At 39.6% G+C, this 24,143-nt stretch overlaps 1 protein-coding gene across 4 annotated transcripts in view; it reads left to right on the plus strand.

The window, feature by feature from the left end:
- UBTD2 (ubiquitin domain containing 2) overlaps positions 1 to 21,037 on the plus strand; it is a 64,591-nt gene extending 43,554 nt beyond the window's left edge. For all 4 annotated transcript variants that reach the window (XM_047868887.1, XM_047868879.1, XM_047868884.1 and 1 more), the window contains exon 3: positions 18,549 to 21,037. In XM_047868887.1, the coding sequence (XP_047724843.1) occupies positions 18,549 to 18,946 (398 nt within the window). In that variant the 3' untranslated portion in view covers positions 18,947 to 21,037. The remainder of the gene's footprint in view (positions 1 to 18,548) is intronic.
- Positions 21,038 to 24,143: the final 3,106 nt, after the last annotated feature.

Consider the following 24,143-nt stretch of genomic DNA (forward strand, 5'->3'; position numbering starts at 1 on the left):
TGTTAATTTTATACTGTATTTATAAAATTTTTCTCTTTAGTTTTTCAAATTAATATTTTTCCAAGTTAGTCCTGTATATAATCACCTGCGTTCTTCTGTATCCTTTTCTGTTCATTTATATCTTCATTGTTTCTTTTTCAATATCTCCCTTTTTGTCTATATTTTCAGAACACTGCTTTTCACTGTTTAATCATCTGCTTTATGTCCTTTGACTCCTTTTCAAATAAAGATATTTTAACTTTAATAAAGATAGTATCCTTCCCAGTTTTCCAAATCTCTGTTAATTTTCTGAACTAACTGTGCTTCCAAGAAACTTTTAAAAATACATATTCCAGGGGCACCTGGATGCCTCAGTCTATTAAGTGTCCGACTTTGGCCCAGGTCATGATCTCACGGTTTGTGAGTTCGAGCCCCACATTGGGCTCTCTGCTGTCACCACAGAGCCTGCTTCGGATCCTCTATCCCCGCCCCCTGCCTCTCTCTCTACCCCTTCCTCACTCATTTGTGCATTCTCTCTCTCTCTCTCTCTCTCTCTCTCTCTCTCTCTCTCTCTCTCTCTCTCTCTCTCAAAAATAATAAATTTAGGGGCACCTGGGTGGCTTGGTAGGTTAAGCATCCAACTTCAGCTCAGGTCATGATCTCATGGTTTGTGAGTTCGAGCCCCACATCGGGCTCTGTGCTGGCAACTCAGAGCCTGGAGCCTACTTCAGATTCTGTGTCTCCCTCTCTCTCTGCCCCACTGCTGCTCACACTCTGTCTCTGTCTCTCTAAAAAATAAACATTAAAAAAAATTTTTTTTTAATAATAAATTAAAAAAAAAAATTTAAATACATATTCCATAGCTGTCCTGTTCTTCATTATGAAAGCTTATTAGCATAGGCTTGTGTTAATAACATTTATTGAGCACCTACTATATATAGATCACTTTTTCTGCACAGATGGAAAAATTATCCTTCCTACATTTAAAAAATGTTTAATTGAATGTCATTTCAGTATGACTCTTTAGTCCTGATTTTCATGAATACCCTCTAAATTCTTTACCTCTTATAATAATTGGGGTGGTGGACATCATCTTGCTCTGTTACCTCTTTCAGTTCTATATCTTGTCTTCAGATACTAACTTTATGGGCACCTGGGTGGCTCAGTTGGGTAAGCATCTGACTCTTGAACTCAGCTCAGGTCTTAATGTACAGTTTGTGAGTTGAAGTCCTGTGTTGGGCTCTGTGCTGGGCGTGAAGCCTACTTAAAAAAAAAAAAAAAAAAAAAAAAAAGCTAGCTTTATATAAAGGAAAGAGTCTTCCTTTATAATTACTTTTTACATTCCTTCTGTTTTTAATACTTATAGCCTATATTTTTAGAGCAGTATTTATTTATTGTTTGCATAGGTTTGCAAGTTGGGAGTAGGGGATTGGGGGTGGGAAAGAATAATTGTTAATCTGTGATTGCCTTAATGTAGAATAAGCCTGAGACCCAGAACCTTAGAACTTTGACTTCCCTTACTTTGTACTTATCATAGTTATCTATAGGAATATCTGATTGTGTTCTATACATTATGGCCTGTTTACAGGTTCATGGAGACAAAGTAGCTCTGTTTTATGTAAGGCAAGGGCCTATGCATTATTTTATTGGATATGGGCTCAGATCTCTTTGCTTATTCTCTGCTTTAGTATGAAGGAATCAAACTGATGTTTGATCTTTCCTTGTTCAAATGTCTAAAATAACTTTCTGGGTATTACTGTCATTGGTACCCTTGACTGAATTTCCTTGCTCATATCTGAAACTTAACAGTGTTTCTTGGGTGGACTTTTGAATTGTTTTCTGTCGTGTGCTCTAACTCACCATTAGTTTATAACTTAGCTATTTAGCTACATGATTTTACCTAGAAGTACTCAGTGGTGTTGCTAAAATTTAAGTTTAAGTGTTCTCATTTGTAAAATATGGATTATAACTACCTACCTCATAGGGTGGTTGTGTTGATTAAATGTGATAATAACACCTATAAATTACTTACCATAGTCCAGACAACATTTGATAAATAGTAGTGCTAATGGTTGTACTTCTTTTTTTTTAATTTTTTAAATTTATTTATTTTTTATAATTTATAACCAAGTTAGTTAGCACATGGTGCAACAATGATTTCAGGAGTAGATTCATTCGTTAAGCCCCTTACCCATTTAGCCCATTCTCCCTCCAACAACCCCTCCAGCAACTCTCTATTCTCTATGTATAAGAGTTTCTTATGTTTTGTCCCCCTCCCCGTTTTTATATTATATTTGCTTCCCTTCCCTTAAGTTCATCTGTTTTGTATCGTAAAGTCCTCATATGAGTGAAGTCAGATATTTGTCTTTCTCTGACTAATCTCGCTTAGCATAATACCCTGTAGTTCCATCCACATAGTTGCAAATGGCAAGATTTCATTATGATTCCTGAGTAATACTCCATTGTATGTATATACCACATCTTTATCCATTCATCCATCAGTGGATATTTGGGATCTTTCCATACTTTGGCTATTGTTGATAGTGCTGCTATAAACATTGGGGTGCATGTGTCCCTTCAAAATGGCATACCTGTATCCCTTGGATAAATATTTCGTAGTGCAATTGCTGGGTCATAGGGTAGTTCTACATTTTAATTTTTTGAGGATCCTCCATACTGTTTTTCAGAGTGGCTGCACCAGTTTGCATTCCTACCAGCAGTGCAAAAGAGATCCTCTTTCTCCGCATCCTAAAATCATCTATTGTTGACTGAGTTGTTAATGTTAGCCATTCTGACAGGTATGAGGTGGTATCTCAGTGTGGTTTTAATTTGTATTTCCCGGATGATGAGTGATGTTGAGCATTTTTTCATGTGCCAGTTGACCATCTGGATGTCTTCTTTGGAGAAGTGTCTATTCATGTGTTTTGCCCATTTCTTCACTGGGTTATTTATTTTTGAATGTTGAGTTTGGTAAGTTCTCTAGAGATTTTGGATACTAACCCTTTATCTGGTATGTCGTTTGCAAATATCTTGTCCCATTCTGTCGGTTGCCTTTTAGCTTTGCTGATTGTTTCCTTCGCTTTTTATTTTGATGAGGCCCCAGTAGTTCATTTTTGCTTTGGTTTCTCTTGCCTCTGGAGATGTGTTGAGTAAGAAGTTACTGCAGCCAAGACAAAGAGTCTTTGCCTGCTTTCTCCTCTAGGCTTTTGATGACTTCCTGTCTTAAGTTTAGGTCTTTCATCCATTTGAGTTTATTTTTGTGTATGGTGTCATAAAGTGGTCTAGGTTCATTCGTCTGCATGTTGCTGTCCAGTTTTCCCAGCACCATTTGCTGAAGAGATTGTCTTTATTCCATTGGATATTCTTTCCTGCTTTATCAAAGATAAGTTGGCCATACGTTTGTGGGTTTCTGGGTTCTCTATTCTGTTCCATTGATGCGAGTGTCTGTTTTTGTACCAGTACCATACTGTCTTGATGATTACAGCTTTGTAATACAGCTTGAAGTCCAGGATCGTGGTGCCTCCTGCTTTGGTTTTCTTTTTCAAGATTGCTTTGGCTATTCAGGGTCGTTTCAGGTTCCATACAAATTTTAGGATTGTTTGTTCTAGCTCTGTGAAGAATGCTGGTGTTATTTTGATATAGGTATTGCATTGAATATGTAGATTGCTTTGGGTAGTATTGACATTTTAACAACATTTGTTCTTCCTATCCAGGAGCATGAAATAATACTTTTCCATTTTTTTGTGTCTTCTTCAATTTCTTTCATAAGCTTTCTATAGTTTTCAGTGTATAGATTTTTTACCTCTTTGGTTAGATTTATTCCTAGGTATTTTATGGTTTTGGTGCAATTAATTGTAAATGGGATCAATTCCTTGGTTTCTCTTTCTATTGCTTCATTATTGGTGTATAGGAATGCAACCGGTTTCTGTGCATTGATTTTATATCCTGCAACTTGGCTGAATTCATGGATCAGTTCTAGCAATTTTTTGGTAGAACCTTTTGGGTTTTCATATAGAGTATCATGTCATCTGCGAAGAGTGAAAGTTTGACCTCCTCCTGGTCGATTTGGATGTCTTTTATTTCTTTGTGTTGTCTGATTGCTGAGGCTAAGACTTCCAATACTGTGTTAAATAACAGTGGTGAGAGTGGGCATCCCTGTCTTATTCCTGACTTAGGGGGAAAGCTCTCAGTTTTTCCCCACTGAGAATGATAGTAGTGGTGGGTCTTTCATATATGGTCTTTATGATCTTGAGGTATGATCCTACTGTCCCTACTTTCTTGAGGGTTTTTATTAAGAAAGGATGCTATATTTTGTCAAATGCTTTCTCTGCATCTATTGAGAGGATCATGTGGTTCTTGTCCTTTCTTTTATTGATGTTATGAATCACATTGGTTGTTTTCCAGATATTGAACCAGCCCTGCATCCCACATATAAATCCCATTTGGTAGTGGTAAATAATTTTTTTAATGTATTTTTGGATCTGATTGGCCAGTATCTTGTTGAGGATTTTTGCGCCCGTGTTCATCAGGGAAATTGTTCTATAGTTCTCCTTTTTAGTGGGGTCTTTGTCTGGTTTTGGAATCAAGGTGTGCTGGCTTCATAGAAAGAGTTTGGAAGTCTTCCTTCCATTTCTATTACTTGGAACAGCTTCAAGAGATTAGGTGTTAACTCTTCCTTAAATGTTTGGTAGAATTCCCCTGGAAAGCCATCTGGCCCTGAACTCTTGTTTTTTTGGGAGATTTTTGATTACTAATTCGATTTCTTTACCAGTTATGGGTCTGTTCAAATGTTCTATTTCTTCCTGTTTCAGTTTTGGTAGTTTATATGTTACTAGGAATTTGTCCATTTCTTCCAGATTGCCCATTTTATTGGCATATAATTGCTCATAATCTCTTATTATTGTTTGTATTTCTGTTGTGTTGGTTGTGATCTGTCCTCTTTCATTCTTGATTTTATTTATTTGGGTCCTTTCCTTTTTCTTTTTGATCAAACTGGCTAGGGTTCATCAATTTTGTTAATTCTTTCAAAGAACCAGCTTCTCGTTTCGTTGATCTGTTCTACTGTTTTGGGTCTTTTCCTTTTTCTTTTTGATCAAACTGGCTAGGGGTTTATCAATTTTGTTAATTCTTTCAAAGAACCAGCTTCTGGTTTCGTTGATCTGTTCTGTTGTTTTTTTGGTTTCAATGGCATTGATTTCTGCTCTAATCTTTATTGCTTCCTGTGTTCTGTTGGTTTGGGGTTTTATTTGCTGTTCTTTTTCCAGCCCTTAAGGTGTAAGGTTAGGTTGTGTATCTGTGACCACCTTTCTTCCTTCTTTAGGAAGGTAACGGTTGTGTTTCTTGAACTCTGACATTAACAAGTAAATTTGTTGTACCAAATCTTTAATTATAGAGTTTGTTCATTTTTCTGGATATATTATCTACTGATAACATCCTTTTCTGGCTTTTAGGAGATTGCCCATGGGCATATGCCTAATCGAATTTGGAGGTTGTGTTAACTCAATAGCTACAGGTTTATTAGACACCTAAACATTGAGGACATAGTTTAGTATCATCCCATATCTGGGCCATCCCTATCCCTTTCATCTACATCTGTTAGTATTACCATAAGAGTATTGAACAATACTTAGATTGATAATCTGAAGAGATCTTAGGCCATACACTCCTTTCTAAGATTCTTTCAGTCAAATCTCTCTCCTATCTTGTTTTCATCTCATCCTCTCTGTCTTCTCTTTCCATAATCTTATTATCTCAACCTATTCATATTATCTTCCCAATATAAATATTATAAAAAATTCTTCAACGTTTGAAAACTATATGGAAATATCTTTGTAAATGTTATTTGTTTTTTTTTTTTTAATTTTTTTTTTTCAACGTTTATTTACTTTTGGGACAGAGAGAGACAGAGCATGAACGGGGGAGGGGCAGAGAGAGAGGGAGACACAGAATCGGAAACAGGCTCCAGGCTCTGAGCCATCAGCCCAGAGCCTGACGCGGGGCTCGAACTCACGGACCGCGAGATCGTGACCTGGCTGAAGTCGGACGCTTAACCGACTGAGCCACCCAGGCGCCCCTGTAAATGTTATTTGTATAGGTCTTGCTATCTTGTCTGTTATTTTATTTTTTTTTTTATTTTTTTTTTCAACGTTTATTTATTTTTGGGACAGAGAGAGACAGAGCATGAACGGGGGAGGGGCAGAGAGAGAGGGAGACACAGAATCGGAAACAGGCTCCAGGCTCTGAGCCATCAGCACAGAGCCTGACACGGGGCTCGAACTCACGGACCGCGAGATCGTGACCTGGCTGAAGTCGGACGCTCAACCGACTGCGCCACCCAGGCGCCCCTTGTCTGTTATTTTAGATTTTGTGTGTACAAAATAAGCAAGGATTATACACTTTTTGGTTTAAATTGTGTTGAGTATCAGTGTTATGTGCACAAAAATTATGTATTTCTCAATGGCTTTTGTTCCTATAAAATAACTATCTTTTTTCCTGAGTTGTTCTTGAAAGAAACAACCAAAACACATCCCACCACCCATTGCCTCTACCCCATGTTTCCTCCCTTATTTTCTTATAGTGGTTCCTTGAATGATTCTGTCCTTGTCTCAGTTCCAGTCTGCAGGTCATATTCATTATATTTTGCCTTGTCCAAGTGCAAAATAATTCCGTGCTTCCTAATGATCTCCCTTTATTAATATCAGTGGTGTCTTTAGTTCATTACTCTCAAATGGCAGTAGGGAGAGTTAAGAGGGCGGCTGGTGTCATAACTACCTGGGAATATTATATGTATGCATATATTTTCACTCTGCAAATTGTGACTCAGATTGAGGATGATATGGACATGTATATTGTGGAAAAATCTTCCTAGTGATTCTCGTATCTGGCATCTCTTTTCTGTAGCCTTCTATACTTTAAGAGCTTTATTTATTTATTTTTAATTTTTTTTTTTTAATGTGTATTTATTCTTGAGAGAGAGACGGAGCACGAGTGAGGAGAGGCAGAGAGAGGAGACCTAGAATCCCAAGCAGGGTCCAGGCTCTGAGCTGTCAGCACAGAACCTAATGCGGGGCTCAAACCTCGAGCCACGAAATCATTACCTGAGCCGAAGTTGGATGCTGAACTTACTGAGCCACCCAGGCACCCCAGAGCTTTATTTTTCATGATTTACACAACATTTTTTACTTATGGTCCTATATTCTTAAAGAATATCTCCTTTTTCTAACTGATTGCTATTTTGGCATTACCTAAAAATCATAAAAACATTCCTAACACAGTATTTTGCCACTAAAACTAGGTTACAGATTAAATGGCTTACCCAAATTAGCATAAACAGGTTTTTCCTTTTGTTTTTGTTTTTTTAAGGTGTGAGATGCCTGCCGGACTCAGTTGGTAGAATGTGTGACTCTTGATCTTGGGGTTGTGAGTTGAGCCCCACATTGGGTGTAGAGATTAATTAAAAATAAAATTATTTATTATTATTATTATTATGTTTATTTATTTTTGAGCGAGAGAGAGCACAAGCTGGGGAGGGGCAGAGAGAGAGGGAGTCAGCAAATCTGAATAAAGCAGGCTCCAGGCTCCAACCTGTCAGTGCAGAGTCCGACATGGGGCTTGAACTCAATGAGCTGTGAGATCATGACCTGAGTCAAAGTCGGACACTTAACCAACTGAGCCACTCAGGCGCCCTTTATTTTATTATTTTTTAAAGTTTATCTATTTAGAGAGAAAGAGAGCAGTGTGCAAGCAGGGGAGAGAGAGAGAGAGAGAAAGAAAGAGAAGGAGGGAGGAGGAGGAGGAAGAGGAGGAGGAGGAGGAGGAGAGAGAGAATGAATGAATGAATGAATCCTAAGCAGGCTTGTGCTGTCAGCACAGAAACCAAAGTGGGGCTTGAACCCATGAAGCATGAGATCATCACCTGAGCTGAAATCAGGAGTCACTTGCTTAACTGAGCCACCCAGGCACCCAAAAAATAACATATTTTTTAAAAGGTGGTTGTTAATTCTTATTTTTCACAGAATCTGGCTCATAGTTTGTTTCAGAAACAGTATCTGTTTTATAAAGATGAGCATTTAATGCTTTTTAGAATTATTATATAGAAGATTAAAATGATTTTTAAAATTGACTACTCCTTCTTCCTACCTTCTAATTTTTTAGAAAGGGTTCTTTAGCATCTACAGTTAGTATGGTTTCCATCTTCTTTCCAATTCAAATGTAAAAGCTTCCCTCTTAACCTTTCTTGTATAAAAGGAGTAGCTGCTCACTGTTATTCAAACATGCACTTTTCTCTTACTTATAGACTTAACTCCAACTTTATTATTCTTGTGACTAAACATTGGCAGGTGTTCAGTTATGCTTTTCAAGGTCCATTTCTTTTGTCCTTTTTCATGCTTAGGGATATGGGAGGTAGAAAAGGGTAATTCTTTAAAAACTTTTTAAAATCACCTTCAAAATACAGGTTGCCCAGAAATTTTTTTTTCCTTTTTCCTGGTCTTATCTCAAAATATATCAAATGTGAATAGATCAAACTATGTATAATGCAATGTAAGTTTTTAAACGTCAAGGCACTTATAAGTAGCTTAAATAGAGCATTTCTATGTAGAGGGAGCCAACATGATGAAAAGAACACCTGGACTGAGAATCAAGAGTAATAAAATACTAATAACTCCTGATGGTTTGAACTGATGTTATATAATCCTCATGCCTATAATAATCACCTACAACAACCCCCGTTTTAAAAGATGAGGAAAATGAAACACAGAGAGGTTGTGTCCTTTTTCCAAGTTAGAAGTCATGGAATTGAAATTGGGATTTGAACTCAAGTCCTGGATTTAACAGTAACAAAGCAATTGAATAACACCATCAAGTCATTTCATCTCTGTTTTTTGTTGAGTGACCACACAAGTAATCTTCAATGTTAATTCCATTTTTAATCTCTTCCACACTAGATAGAATACTTTGAAACCAGGGCACCTGACTGACTCAGTCAGTGGAGGCTGTGACTCTTGATCTTGGGATTGTGGATTCAAGCCCCATGTTGGGTGTAGAGATCACTTAAAATCTTTAGAAAAAAACAAAAACAACCCCCCCCCCCCCAAACGGTATACTTCTGTTAACACTAAAGAGAAACAAGTGGATTCTCAAGACATGAGTAGGCAGGATGCATATGTGTAGGCCTTGTTTCTGTTTCCCTTAAGTGAGAGTCCCGTTAGGAAGCAGATCACGGGCGCCAGAGTGGGTCAGTTGGTTTAAGCTGAAGTCAGTTGACTTCAGCTGAGGTCATGATCTCATAGTATGTGAGTTTGAGCTCCACATCAGGCTCTGCGATAGCAGTGTGGAGCCTACTTGGCATTCTTGTTCTCTCCTCTCTTCCTGCCCCTCCCCTGCTCGTGTTTTCTCTCTCTCTCTCAAAATAAATAAACTTAAATAAAAAAAGAAGCAATGCATGAATTCTGGGTTATTTAAAGGTCCCTATAGAGGTGCCTAGGTGGCTCAGTTGATTGTGTCTGACTCTTGATTACAGCTCAGGTCATGGGGTTGAGCCCTGTGCTGGGCTCCATGATGAGCATGGAGCCTGCTTGAGATTCGCTCACTTTCTCCCTCTGCCTTTTTTTTTTTAAATGTTTATTTTGAGAGAGAGACACTGCAAGCAGGGGAGGGACAGAAAGAGAGGGGGACAGAGGAGCTTGAAGGAGGCTCTGTGCTGACAGCAGAGAGCCTGATGTGGGGCTCAAACTCACAAACAGTGAGATCATGACCTGAGCCAAAGTCAGATGCTTAACCAATTGAGCCACCCAGGTGTCCCAGAATTTGTCTTTTAATAAGCTTAATTGATAAATTTGTCATCAACATAAAGCTTAAGAATGAAAGCATGAAGACATTACACATACATGGAGACAGAGGATTTTCTCCAGACTATTGTGTTTAGAAATGAAACAGGAAATTAATATAGGATCTGTTGAATGACTAACCATAAGTTAATAGTATATTAATATATTAATTAATGATTTCCACTCTATCCTCGAAGAAACAAAAATGATTTGGAGTTATAAAATGTAAACTTACCCGGGGTGTTATGGGTGGCTCAGTTGGTTAAGCATCCGACTTGATTTCAGCTCAGGTCATGATCTCACGGTTTGTGGCTCGGAGACTGCTTGGGATTCTGTCTCTCCCTCTCTCTCTGCCCCTCCCTTGCTTGCTCTCTCTCTCTCTCAAGATAAATAAAAATAAATTTAAAAAATAAAATAAAATGTAAACTTAACCATTCTTCTGTTTCTGTCACCTCCCCCCCTTTTTTTTCAATTAGAGTGACAAAGGCCTTGAAATAGCGGAGGTAAAAGATTGTCCCTGTGTCAGTAGGCTTCTCTGAAGATCATTGTCCCCTTAAATATGTGACAAAATGTTGCACAAGCTCTTAATCATGGTTTAACTATCAGATGGCTTGAGCAATGTACACAAGCTAAGCCATCTTTCACATGCTTGCTAGAAGACAGAGAGAGAGGGAGAGACCGAATCCCAAGCAGGTTCCATATTAGACTTGGTGCTTCTGAATGCTACCGTCTTAATAGCTAACTTGGTAGCATCTCCTAGTGTTTGACTGCCAGATATAAGCTTAATATAATTCCCAGGAAAGTGTTGTTTGCATGAGAGCTTGACATTAGTTAGTCCTAAAAGACCACTCATATTTGAATGAAGGGTAATTTTGATGGTCCTTTTGACATTGCGATTCAGGTTTGTAGAGGACCCCATGAGGCATAACGCATTGGACTCGAACTCTGTGAAAGTTTGATGCTTTGTGATGCTGCTGTGAGTGAGCTCTCCCCTGTCAATCTGGTTCTGAGATTTAAAACTTGTGTGAGAAGGGAACCAACATTATTGTTTTCAATGGGTTTATTATATGTATTAGGCAATTTTGCATGAGTTTTATTATTTAATCCTTACGACAGTTCTGAGAGTAGATACTATAGTCCTTGGGGAAACAGATTGAATATATCCAAAATTAGTCTCTAAATTAAAATTTGAGTATGATCAACTCCAAAGCTGCTACTCCTTGCATCAGATTCACTACTTCTCCTCCAGTCTTCTGGTCCTCCATTAGACTTGACAGTAGGCTTCCCAAATCATAGGATGAACCCACTGTTTTGTTCCTGTACAGTCTTTCTGTTATTTCCGTGCTTCTATCCAACTTCATTAGGCCTTCCTTTGCCATAAGAAGTCACATTTGTTGAAAAAGAGTTTGTGCCTTTTGGGTCAGTTAGAAAAGAGAAATCAGGGAAAAAAAAGGAAGGAAGGAAAGGAAGGAAGGAAGGAAGGGAAAGAGGAAGGAAGGAAGGAAAGAAAGAAAGAAAGAAAGGAAGAAAGAAAGAAAGAAAGAAAGAAAAGAGAAGTTCAGAATAAAGACAGTATTTCTACAAGCTTTGGAAGAGACCCCCAATGTGACAAAAGCCTTGTAGTTCCAGGACATTGCCCACTTAGTTAATTTTGGGAGGACAGTTTTCTATATCAGATTGTCAGTGTATTTTGAATATTAAAATTTCAACTGTATTGAGGTATATTGAAGTATACTAACAGCACATGTTTTTAAATTTTTTTTAATGTTTATTTTTGAGAGACAGATAGAGCATGAGCGGGGGAGGGACAGAGAGAGAGGGAGACACAGAATCCGAAGCAGACTCCAGGCTCTGAGCTGTCAGCACCGAGCCCGATGCAGAGCTCGAACTCACAGACTGTAAGATCATGACCTGAGCCGAAGTCGGATGCTTAACCAACTAAGCCACCCAGGCGCCCCAAGCGTACAACTTGATCAGCTTTGGCATGTATACACCATGAAACCATCATCACAAGATAACCTTTCGTATCTCCAGAAGTTGCCTAATGTAAAAATTTATTTTTAACTTTTACAAATTTGTTCATGTAGGGGCACCTGGGTGGCTCAGTCAGTTAAGTGTGTCTGACTTCAGCTTAGGTCATGATCTCACAGTTCGTAAGTTCAAGCCCTGCATTGGGCTCTATGGTGACAGCTCAGAGCCTGCTTTGGATGCTCCATCTCCCTCTCTGTCTGCCTCTTCCCTGCACGCACGCTCTCTCTCTCACTCTCTCTGTCTCTCAAACATTAAAAAAATCAAAAAAACAAAAATTTGTTCATGTTGCTATGTGAGTCTCAGGTAGTAAAAACATTAAGACTGACTGCATGCAGTCTTATAGGAGTGAGCATAGAGGGATAAGCAGTGAGGCCTTTGAATGAAAGGCTGAAAAAGGCCTCTTTTTTTTAACCTGAAACATTGCTTGAGAAAGAGTTCTGGCATTTAGTAAAGCTATTCTTATTATTTGGCATATAATCTAGTTTTATCTTTTTAATTTTCTTGTGAAGTATTTTTAAATACTTCATAAAATAACCATAGAAAACAGTTGACCGAGGAAAAGAGAATATCTGCACAAGTCATCTAGACAGAAGGTAAATAAAAACTTGAGAAAATATGTATGAAATTAGGACACAAGGTGGAGCCTTGGCAGCTTTCTTTCTATCATGGGGCGATTTCAGGGCTTCCTGACCTGGGGAGGTGATACCCTGGCAGTTGTCTATCCTGGTGGCCATCTGTCCCTCCTAGGACTTGAAGCCTATGATAGGTTTGTGAGGAGAAGGGAAAAAAGACAGGAGCATCCTTGCACTGAGACTGCTTGGTGAGCAGTGTAAGCAAGCCTGACCAGAACTTCTTTAGAACTAGTGAATTTGCTAAATGAACCATACCCTCAGGGTCCAGTGGGCAGTGAGTAAAAACCTAGAAATTGCAAATGCAAACATAGCTAAAAGTGATTTTAGAAAGGTAGAAAAATGCCTGACATTCAAAGTGGTTATTTCCTTCTTGTGTTTAAACGTACAGGCTTTCTTTAAGGAAAACTCTCCATCTTACAACTTTGCCCTGTTGTTCATACATTCCTCACATATGGTAGGTGAGACAGTGACAGTAATAGGTCCATTTTGTCACTACATTTGGTGGCCTCACAGCACTGAAATTTAGTCACCGTTTTCTTTTGCCTCATCTTCCAGTTCCTTCTTGGATCTTATATTGTTCATATCATTGGCAGTTGTGTTGGTGGGCTGCATTTGGACTGTTGGCTTCTTGCTCCTTGTGATTCATGTTTGACTCTTCATCCCTCTAAAAGTTTCCTCTTCATGGGGCACCTGAGTGGCTCAGTCGGTTGAGCGTTTGACTTCAGCTCAGGTCATGATCTCGCGGTCCATGAGTTCGAGCCCTGTGTTCGGACTCTGTGCTAACAGCTCAGAGCCTGGAGCCTACTTCGAATTCTGTGTCTCCTTCTCTTTCTGCCCCTCTCCTATTCACACTCTGTCTCCCTCTCTCACTCTCTCTCAAAAATAAACAAACATTAAAAAAAAATTTTAATTTTCCTCTGCCTTCCCTCCCCCCCCATGTCCATTTCTTTCTTTCCATTAGCCATATCACTTGGGAACCCAGCCCTGTAGTTTTACCCTTATGTTACACATTTACTTCTTCAGGAATCAGATTATTTCAGTCTATCACTTATTGTGTCTGACCCTGGACAAGTTCTTTCTCTCTGCTTCAATTTTCTCATTTGTAGAATGAGTGGAATAGACTGGCCATAGAGGGCTATTGTGAGGATTAAATGTTAATGTGTGAGAAGTGCTTAGAGCTAGAGCGAATGTCTGCTTTTATGTTCAAACCTGTACATCTGAGATTATTACTCTACAAGCTGCTCTTAACCCTTTTCCCAGTATGCCTTTTCAGTTACCTGCACATAATTCAGTTGAAGTATCTCGCTGAACCTGAAGCAGTTAAGAAACTAAGCAAAAAATCTTGTAACCCTAAATTCTCTGTCACTCTCATTTCCTATTTAGGTGATTCTTTCCTTTTTCTTTTCCATCATCCATAACCACTCGATAGGTCTTGCCAGTGACCATATTCTCTCAGATCCAATTCTTTCCATTGCTGTAGTCAGGCAGTCATTTCAGCAGGTCCCCCTGATACCAGGCATTGTCTCTTTATACAAATGATAAAATAGCCTTCAGCCTTTTGTTGTTCACTAGCCTAACCCTAGCACCTGGAACATTGCTTGGCATGTAACAGCCACTCAGTATCTGCTGGATGAATAACTCATGTACTGTATCAGCCACCTCCGGTTACTTCCTACATTACGAAGTCTAAAGTCCCAAATCTTTCTATTAGGTTGCCACTGTTTCTGTCTATCTAGTCATTTCACATCATCGATTCTCTGTTCTACCTTAGCAAAATCACTTGCTATTTCCTGCTTACCTTGTACTAATTCTTGTTTTCTTATCGTTCCTATTTCTTGAGATGCCCTTTCCGTGTCCTGCCCAGAACACACTCTTTCTTCAGAATTTCTCCTCCTTTGCTCTGTTAACTTTAGTCACTCTTCTGTTGTGTGATGTCTCAGCTTTTGTTTGATTTTCAGTGTGTCAATTTATACTTAAAATCTCTGGTGGGTTTGCTGTATCTGCTTACCTCAATTAGAAGTTTCTGGGGATCTAGGACAGTGTTGGCTCTCTTGTAACCTTTTCTCCCTAGGGTCTTACACTCTTCCATGTGTTTAGTAAATGTACCTGCAACAACTCTGTGGACTGTGAAGATTCTTTTCTAGTAGTCCTTGTGAAGTCCTACAAAGGTGTGTTAGAGATCACTATTAGAGCATTGCGTCTTTAGTGTAGAGATTTAGGGCTAATAAACAATGGAGGATTGGGAGTGTATTGTTCAAAACTCTGGGCCTACAGAGAAGGCATTCTGCTCTGAGCAGGTAATTCTGGGGTAATATTCAGCTGTGGGCTATATATATTGTCAGCAATGATTGTTTTTAATGATAACTTATGATCCCAGATATTTGGGGGAGAAAATAACCAATAAAACTATAGCTTAAAGTGTAACAAAATCATATCTGACTTCCCCTATTTAGTTATTTAGAGCATGTTTGTAACTCAGATTATAATTTGACAAAAGTGAGGAAAAGAGTAAATCAGAAAACTTCATGTTAACGAAATGCAAATTACCTTTCCCAAAATATTAAAATATGGAAGCTAAGCAATACGAAGTCTGGATAGCTTATTTCCAGCATCATAGACATGAGTGCTGCCTGAGCTAGAATAAGAAGATATGCCATCTACTGGCATCACTTCCATGGAATTTTTATTCTCACCGATTTAAGTCTGAAAACTGAATTTCTGACTTGTTGGGCTGAAGGGCAGAAGGGAAGACTGCATTCCAGGGGCACCTGGCTGGCTCAGTCAATAAAGCATGCAACTCTTGATCTTAGGACTGTGAATCTGAGCCCCACATTGGGGGTAGAGTATACTTTAAAAATAAATGAATAAATAAAATCTCTTCCTTTATAATATTATCTTAAAAAGGTGGGGGAGGGAGAGAAATGAGTGAATGAATTGGCAGAACATGCCTGAAATTAGCATTTTGTTTTTTAATTTTGTTTTTTTAATTTTGTTTTTTTAAGTTTATTTATTTACTTTGACCAAACTGACACAAGCAGAGAAGGGGCAGAGAGAAGGAGAGACAGAATCCCAAGCAGGCTCCATGCCATCAGTGCAGAGCCCAATTTGGGACTTGAACCCACAAACCATGAGATCACGACCTGAGCTGAGACCAAGAGTCGGTCGCTCAACTGACTGTGCCACCCAAGTGCCCCTGAAATTTTAAGAAAAAGAGAGAAGGGGCGCCTGGGTGGCCCAGTTGGTTGAGCATCCGACTTCGGCTCAGGTCATGATCTCGCTGTCCGTGAGTGAGTTCAAGCCCCACATCAGACTCTGTACTGACAGCTCGGAGCCTGGAACCTGCTTCGGATTCTGTGTCTCCCCCTCTCTCTGCCCCTCCCCCACTCATGCTCTGTCTCTCTCGCTCTCTATCAAAAATAAATAAACGTTTAAAAAAAGAGAGAGAGAAGCCTGCTATCTATGGCATAGGGGCATTCAGATGTAAAAAGAGCCAAAGTACCTATTTGATTGTATGTTTGTTTTGAGATTGGCATGCACTCCTGTTGTAGCAATGTATAAAAGCTGCTATGACATCTCTAGTCCTTTTCTAAAGAGCTGTCTTTCAGTCTGGACATGGTTCTGCTTGCCATTTGACTGCTTTTGTTTGCAGACCTGCTATTTTATATCTGTCATGGCACTGACGACAAAGCAGCACATGCAAACCTGGAAACCACTTGAGAGATTTTCTCCTGCCTCATTTTGCTGAGTGAGAAGCGTATTTCAGGTTAAAGAATATTGCTTAAGGTTGCACAGCTAGTTAATAGCAAGGCTGGGAGTTTCATCTTGGTCTCTAGATTTCGAAGGTAATGATTTGGAATGGTGCTTCTCTAAAAGAATGTTTTTCTAGCAGAACAATTATGTAGATATGCTCTGGTACTTAGGCTGACCATACTGACCCCCCCCCCCCCAGCAATATCAGTGGGATATATATCTGAGGTGTTTCCTTAATAGAGGTGATGGGTCTTTAGTGAACTCTCCATGTTCTCTCTCTTAGTTCTCCTGGTGGCCAGCCCAGCTGGAAGACACTAGTAAATTTCTTTGCCTCAGGACTAGGCAATATAAATAGTGAAGTTTGCACAACTGACTCTACCATTATTTATAAATAGCGTTGGTACTACAACTGTGCTTGAAGTGTATCCATTTCTGCAATGTCCTAGCATTCGCATTAATTAGTGAACAACACAGAGGCTGAATGATATCTTTAAACACAGGGGCACTTGGGTGGCTCAGTCACTTGAGCATCCGACTTCGGCTCAGGTCATGATCTCGCGGTTGATGAGTTCGAGCCCCGCGTCGGGCTCTGTGCTGACAGCTCAGAGCCTGGAGCCTGCTTCGGATTCTGTGTCTCCCTCTCTCTCTGCCCCTCCCCCGCTCATGCTCTGTCTCTCTCTTTCTGTCAAAAATAAACAAACATTAAAAAAAAAAATTTAAACACAGAGGAAAGGGGAGATTCACGTGTGTTATGCTTGGTGACTGAATTCTCACCCCAGCCCGTTTTCATGTAATTTAGAAGACAGAAGCCATGGTGGGCTGGTGACTGTTCCAGTCTCATTTTGGATGCCTTATATTTTCAGCCTATTGATAGTGGCCACAAAGTTCAGTTCATTGACTGATTTGTTCATTAATAAGTATTTCTCAGTGTCCCAACCCCATTCTCATTAGCCTGTGTGAGTGTTTTGAATATGGTAGATGTTTTTATTTTTTATCCAAATTGATAATCAGCTGACATTAATGTTCTAGTTTGAACAAAGGACGTGATATGAATAACCTTGTAAGAAAACATTCATTATGTATTCTTTCAAGCTTCCCAGGGGAAGTCCTGGTAATTATAATGCAATTTATGCTTTATAAAGAAATCAGCCATTAATACCTCCTTCTAAACCATAAATGATTTTTTTTCTCTCCCCTGAGCTATCTGGTTATAAACTTCTTACCCCTTTTGTTCTTCCTTTTCAACCCATAACTTCTCTGTAACAGATTAACTAATTGGGCTTAAATAAAACCCCTCAGTCATTTTTGTGGTGATTGTGCAAATGAGGTTCATCTATAAGCCAGGAGCCAGAGCAGCTGGTAAGCTCATCATCGAAGGACTTTTGGCTAAGTATTTAGGAAGTTGAGGCACTGAGGGAACTGCTCTGGAACACTGTGTTGGGGTGAATTGGGTTTAGAGATCTGTTTTTTGCTTTTTTGGTTGTTGTTAAGGTCGCTGATTTATTTCTTTAAAAGATACCCCAGCACAATTTGAATATCCCCTTAACTTGATCCAAACACTAATAATATTAGTAAATTTGGATTCTGTGTGCTTTTTTTTTTCCTTTACCTTTTTTTTTAAGTTTATTTATTTTGAGAACGAGAAAGCAAGCACCAGTGGAGGAGGGGCAAAGAGAGAGACGGAGAGGGAGAACCCCAAGCAGGTTCCATGCTGTCAGCAAGGAGCTTGATGCAGGGCTCGATCTTACAAATGGTGAGATCATGACCTGAGCTGAAATCAAGAGTTGGATGCCTAACCGACTGAGCAACCCAGGTGCCCCTCTTTTCCTTTATCCTCTTTTAATGAAAGTGTGAATTAGGTACGAAATGGCTTAGAAAACGTGAGGGTAAGGGGCTAGGGTCCTTTTTTTTTTTTTTTTTTTTCCAATGTTTGTTTATTTTTGGGACAGAGAGAGAGCATGAACGGGGGAGGGGCAGAGAGAGGGAGACACAGAATCGGAAACAGGCTCCAGGCTCTGAGCCATCAGCCCAGAGCCCGACGTGGGGCTCGAACTCACAGACCGCGAGATCGTGACCTGGCTGAAGTCGGACGCTTAACCGACTGCGCCACCCAGGCGCCCCTACGGTCCTGGTTAAGGTAAGGTTAAGACCAAATAATTGGCCATGGGCCTTCATGATGATCTTTGATGAGCAGCTGGCAGTGATTGGCCTTATATATTTTTTCTCCTCTACAGTGGCAAGCTAGCAAGAGGCTTGAGCATTTTGCAGGGTATAAATAAAAATGCATTCATTGAGCTGAAACTCTTACCCATATCTTCTCTTTTTGAAGGTGCACTTACAGAGTGCTATGATGAACTGGGAAACAGATACCAGCTTCCAGTCTATTGCTTGGCACCACCAATCAACATGATCGAGGAAAAGAGCGACATAGAGACTCTGGATATTCCTGAGCCACCACCTAATTCTGGATACGAATGTCAGCTCCGTTTGCGCCTTTCCACAGGCAAAGACCTCAAACTTGTGGTCCGCAGCACAGACACGGTATACCACATGAAGAGGAGGCTACATGCAGCAGAAGGAGTGGAACCGAGTAGTCAGCGATGGTTCTTTTCTGGCAGACCTCTCACCGACAAAATGAAGTTGGAAGAGCTGAAGATCCCAAAGGACTATGTTGTACAGGTTATAATGAGCCAGCCTTTGCAAAACCCAACACCAGTGGAGAACTGATTGGTCCTATTGGCTGGTCCCCAGATCCCTCCCGCCCCTTTTTATTGTTGTTGTCATTTCCTACTCTATGGCGTGAAATTTATTTTCACTGCTCTGAATTCCGTATGAATGGATTTAGTTCTGAGGAATTACCAGTGAAAAATTCCATCTGTGATGGAGACCAACAAAAATAATTAATAAAACACAAAGAGCCAGCCTTTGAGACTCATGTAATTACAGTTTCTAATTTGTAAGGCAGTTAAAAAATAGATAACCATTTATTTTAAAATAGCCAACAACAATGTAATGACTGTATTTAAACAATTTGGACTGTAAATAGAATGTTATGTCCATGAAGAACAGCACCAAGCACCTTGTGAATACAGAATCAAAAATAAAATAGGTTCAAGAAATCATCAATAACAGTTATAAAACTTGAGCTTTTTAAAATGGAAACTGAAAAGAGCAGTATTCAAGGTTCACTTCTATTCTGGTCTTGATTCTTTGCTCAATAGTATTTAGCCATAAAGGAGTAGAGACTGGCAAATTGTGTTTTAGTATTGCTTTCCCCATCCCCATATCTTGAGCTCCTTATTTACATTCACACTAAATTTTGGTGCCTTCCAACGCATTGGTGGCAGGCACCCTTCTGGAACACTAGGCAATAATTTAGTGCGGTCAGATCTCTGATTTTCAGCTGATACTCACTTGAAAAGTCACTTGTCCATTTGCTGCATAGATATTTTGAAATGTCTCTATGATGAAGCTGTTTTTATATCCAGGCTTAGAAGGTCACTACAATGTAATACCTTCAATTCATCTACCTACTGTGCTTGGGACTTTTCAGCATGTTCCCCCAAATGCACTGGGCCAGGGAATGCAAGGAATCAAGGGCAAGTGTTCCCACTATAAGATAATAAGGTAAATTCTCTTTTCTCCCCCACTCTGCAGGAATGGTGTAAGGAAAACCCATTGTATCTGTGCCTGGGAGAATTGTGCCTATTTTCAGTCTTTAAGAGAAAATTTCAACTCCTAATTTACTAGTATGTTTACGGACATCGCTTAAACATCAGCAGTGAGACCAAATGATGAAATATTGCTTTATATGTTAGTGCTTTCCAGTCCACTGTTACCTCTACTTGTGGTGGATGACAATTTTCCTCTCTCATCTTTCCTAGCAAAGAGTCCAGTTAAGAACCATCTGCAGATTAGATGAGAAGACAAAAAAATCTGATGAGAGTGCCTGATTCTCTCATACTATGACTGGAATAAAGCTGCCAAGGGTTATATTTAATTTGGAGCCTTTTCGAAGTTCCACAAATGAGAAGGGGGCTATCCCATAATCACTGTAGCCCCGAGCCTCGGTGAGATGGCAAGGTAGAGGCAGGAAGGTGCTTATACTGCTCTCCCTGGAAAATGATCAGACCTCCACACCTATTTGGATGAGAAGCACTATTATTATTAATTTTAATGGCAAAATGAAACTGCTAATTAAATGTAAAGTTTAAAATGGCATTAAATTTCCTATAGCCTGATTAGATATAATATCTGTAATTATAACTTCTGTTTCTGAGAGCTTTACTTCCCTTTCTTTATGCAATCATCTTAAAGATTGTGGCTACATTTAATTTAGGATTGCTAATAATTGAATCTAAATTCAAGAGACGATAGCAGCGTTCATTCCGAAGGAGTATTTTGATATTTGAAGGTAGAGGTTTGAGGGTATTTGACTGTAATGCCCTGTCATCGAAGAGTTTCGTTGTCATTTGTGTGCCACATTGACTAATAGCAACATCTCTCAAAGTCAGACAACTGGAAAAGTGTTCAAACCTATTTTTCTTAAGTTACATTGGGTGATATCATCAATAATCTATGGTTGGTAAGAAATTTTCTTGTTTGTTTAGAATTTGAGCTCTCAAGAATTTATTTTGTTTTAAAGGAAAATATACTTTGCATAACAATTTTCTGGGCATGTTTAACTAACCTGGATGAGAAAACCATGGTGCTGTTTAATGTAAATAGATTGATATAAGATTGGACCAATACTTGATGTGTACAATTTTAGTATGTAGGGTTTTTGTGCTTTTTTAAAAAAAAAAAAGTTCAATTTTTCTCTTTGTCTTGGCTTTTATTCTGGGTTTTTGTTATTCTCTACAGAAGGGTAATCTGCCTCATTCTAATGAAACCTCTAAGAAGGTTTTTCTTCTTTTGAAAAACCTTACCTCAATAAATAACAAGTTCATTATCACCAGACTTTGGCTCTGCTGTGCCAAACCATACATGGTCATTTATAGATATGCTTTATCTTTCCCGTTGAAATCTTGGTCTAAAGTAGGCTATTGTGTTTTTTTCTTTCTTTTTTTTTTTTTTTTTCCTCTCTTTTAGAGCTAGAGTGTGAGTAGGGGAGAAGGGCAAAGAGAGAGAATCTTAAGCAGCCTCCATGCTCAGTGCAGAGTAGCAGAGCCTGACACGTGGCTCATTTCCATAACCCTGGGATTGTGACCTGAGTCAAAATCAAGAGTCAGATACTCAACTGAGCCACCCAGGCGCCCCAGCTGCTGCTGCTGTTTTTTTGTTTTGTTTTTTTGTTTGGTTTTGTTTTTTTGAGTCATAATTCAGAACTCATAATTCCGTTTTCTAGAAACTGAACTTTCTTACCCGTTTGCATCAAAGTGGCAGGTTTTGATAATTATTTTATTTTTTAATTTTTTAATGTTTATTTATTTTTGAGAGAGACAGAGCACAACCATGGGAGGAGCAGAGAGAGAGGGAGACACAGAATCTGAAGCAGGCTCCAGGCTCTGAGCTGTCAGCACAGAACCCGACACGGGGCTCAAACCCATGAACCATAAGATCATGACCTGAGCTAAAGTCCTATGCTTAACCAACCGGGCCACCCAGGTGCCCCTAATACCAGGCACCCCAATTAATCTTTTATTCAAAAGTGATAAATACACGTGGAGGGGAAATCCAAACATACCAAAGTAATCTATCCATTCCCTAGATATAACAACTCTTACCACTCTTCTGGGTATCTTTAAAGATGTTCTATCACAGCAGTTCCTCAACTTGAGCATGCATCAGGATTACCTAGAAGGCAGGGTGCCTGGGTGGCTCGGTCGGTTGGGCTTCCGACTTCAGCTCAGGTCATGATCTTACGGTCCGTGAGTTTGAGCCCCGCGTCAGGCTCTGTGCTGACAGCTCGGAGCCTGGAGCCTGTTTCAGATTCTGTGTCTCCCTCTCTCTCTCCCCCTCCCCTGTTCATGCTCTGTCTCTCTCTGTCTCAAAAATAAATAAAAACATTAAAAAAAAAATTTTAGAATTACCTAGAAGGCATATTAAAACACATTGCTGGACTTTTCTCTTGCGAGTTCCACATTAGTTCTGAGTGGGGCCACAGTAATTTGGTTTTCTGAACATTCCCAGGTGCTATTGCTGCTGGTTGAGATTCACACCGTTAGAACCACTGTTCTGGTGTACCTTGAATACATTCACCCACCCTATCCTGTTTTTTCTGTAAATATGCATAAATACATATACTATTCTGCACCTTGATTACTCTTTAAAGTGATGAATCTTGGATCTGCATCATCCCTCTTATTCTACTGTCTGGGGTACCAGTTATTTCAGACTAAATACGGTCAGTTTGGCTATTTGCAATCTTGCTGCTGTAAACCATGCTGCCGTGAAATGTCCTTCTCTATAGTTATGTCTTGGTGTCTATGTATGTCTATAGAATGCACTCCTGAAGAGAGAATTGCTAGATCGAAGAGTCTGTACATTTAGAGAGTAGAAGCACAGTTGCCCTCCAAGTAGATTTTACCAGTTTAACACTAGAGCAATATGACTGCTTTTGTTTTCCTATATACCCTAACCAACATTTTGATCTTTGACAAGCTAAGTGAAAATCTGTGTCCTGTGGTCCTACTTTGTATATTTTCTTTGAAGTTTAGCATTTTACTCTAGGCCTTTTTTTTTTCCCCCTGCAAATTGTTCGCTCATATTTCTGGTGCATTTTGGTCCTTATCCTCTTGATTTGTAAATATTAAGGGAATTAGTCATTTTCTATCCTGTATTACCATTTGGTTTTGGTTTGGGTAATTTACCATGCACAAATTTGAAGTTTTCCTTGGTTGGATCTATCAGTCTTGTGTTTTATGGCTTCTGGGTTTTCTTCTTTACTTCAAAAGGTCTTACTCACCTGGATTATAAAAGTTTTTTTCTTATGTTTTTAATATGTTTTATGGTTTCATTATCTGGAATTATTTTGGTGCAAGGAATATAGTAGCTGCCCAGATTTATTTCTTTGTTTTTGTAGGTAGCTAGTTAATCCCACTTTTCCTGATACTACTTACTGAATAATTTTCATTGTTCTTTTTCCCATTGATGTGGGAAAAATCACTCTTATTTTATGGCTTTTTAAGTTTGTTAGAGTGTGTATGTGCATGAGTGGGGCGCGGGGGGCAGAGAGAGAGGGAGGGAGAATCCTAAGCTAGCTCCACACACAGTGCAGAACCTGACACCAGGCTCGATCCCACGAACCATGAAATCATGACCAGAGCTGATATCAAAAGTCAGTTGCTTGGGGGGGCGCCTGGGTGGCGCAGTCGGTTAAGCCTCCGACTTCAGCCAGGTCACGATCTCGCGGTCCGTGAGTTCGAGCCCCGCATCAGGCTCTGGGCTGATGGCTCAGAGCTTGGAGCCTGTTTCCAATTCTGTGTCTCCCTCTCTCTCTGCCCCTCCCCCGTTCATGCTCTGTCTCTCTCTGTCCCAAAAATAAATAAACGTTGGAAAAAAAAAAAAGTCAGTTGCCTGGGTGGCTCGGTCATTTAAGCATCTGACTTAAACTCAAGTCATGACCTTGTGGTTTGTGAGTTCAAGCCCCACATTGGGCTCTCCCCTCTTGGTGAGGAGCCTACTTCAGATCCTCTGTCTCCTTCTCTCTCTGCCCCTCCCCTGCTCATCCTCTCTCTCTCAAAAATAAATAAACGTTAAAAAAAAAAAGTTGCTTAACTGGCCACCCAGGCACCTATTTATTTATTTATTTGCTTGCTTATTTGTTTATTAATTACAGAGAGCACAAGCTGGGCAGGGGCAGAGAGAGAGAGAATCTCAAGCAGTCTCCATACCCAATGCAAGAGCCCCACACGACTGAAATCATGACTTGAGCGGGAATCAAGAGTCCGACACTTAACTGACTGAGCCACTCAGGTGCCCC

Source organism: Prionailurus viverrinus, chromosome A1 (genome assembly GCF_022837055.1).
Source record: "Prionailurus viverrinus isolate Anna chromosome A1, UM_Priviv_1.0, whole genome shotgun sequence".
Lineage (NCBI taxonomy): Eukaryota > Metazoa > Chordata > Mammalia > Carnivora > Felidae > Prionailurus > Prionailurus viverrinus.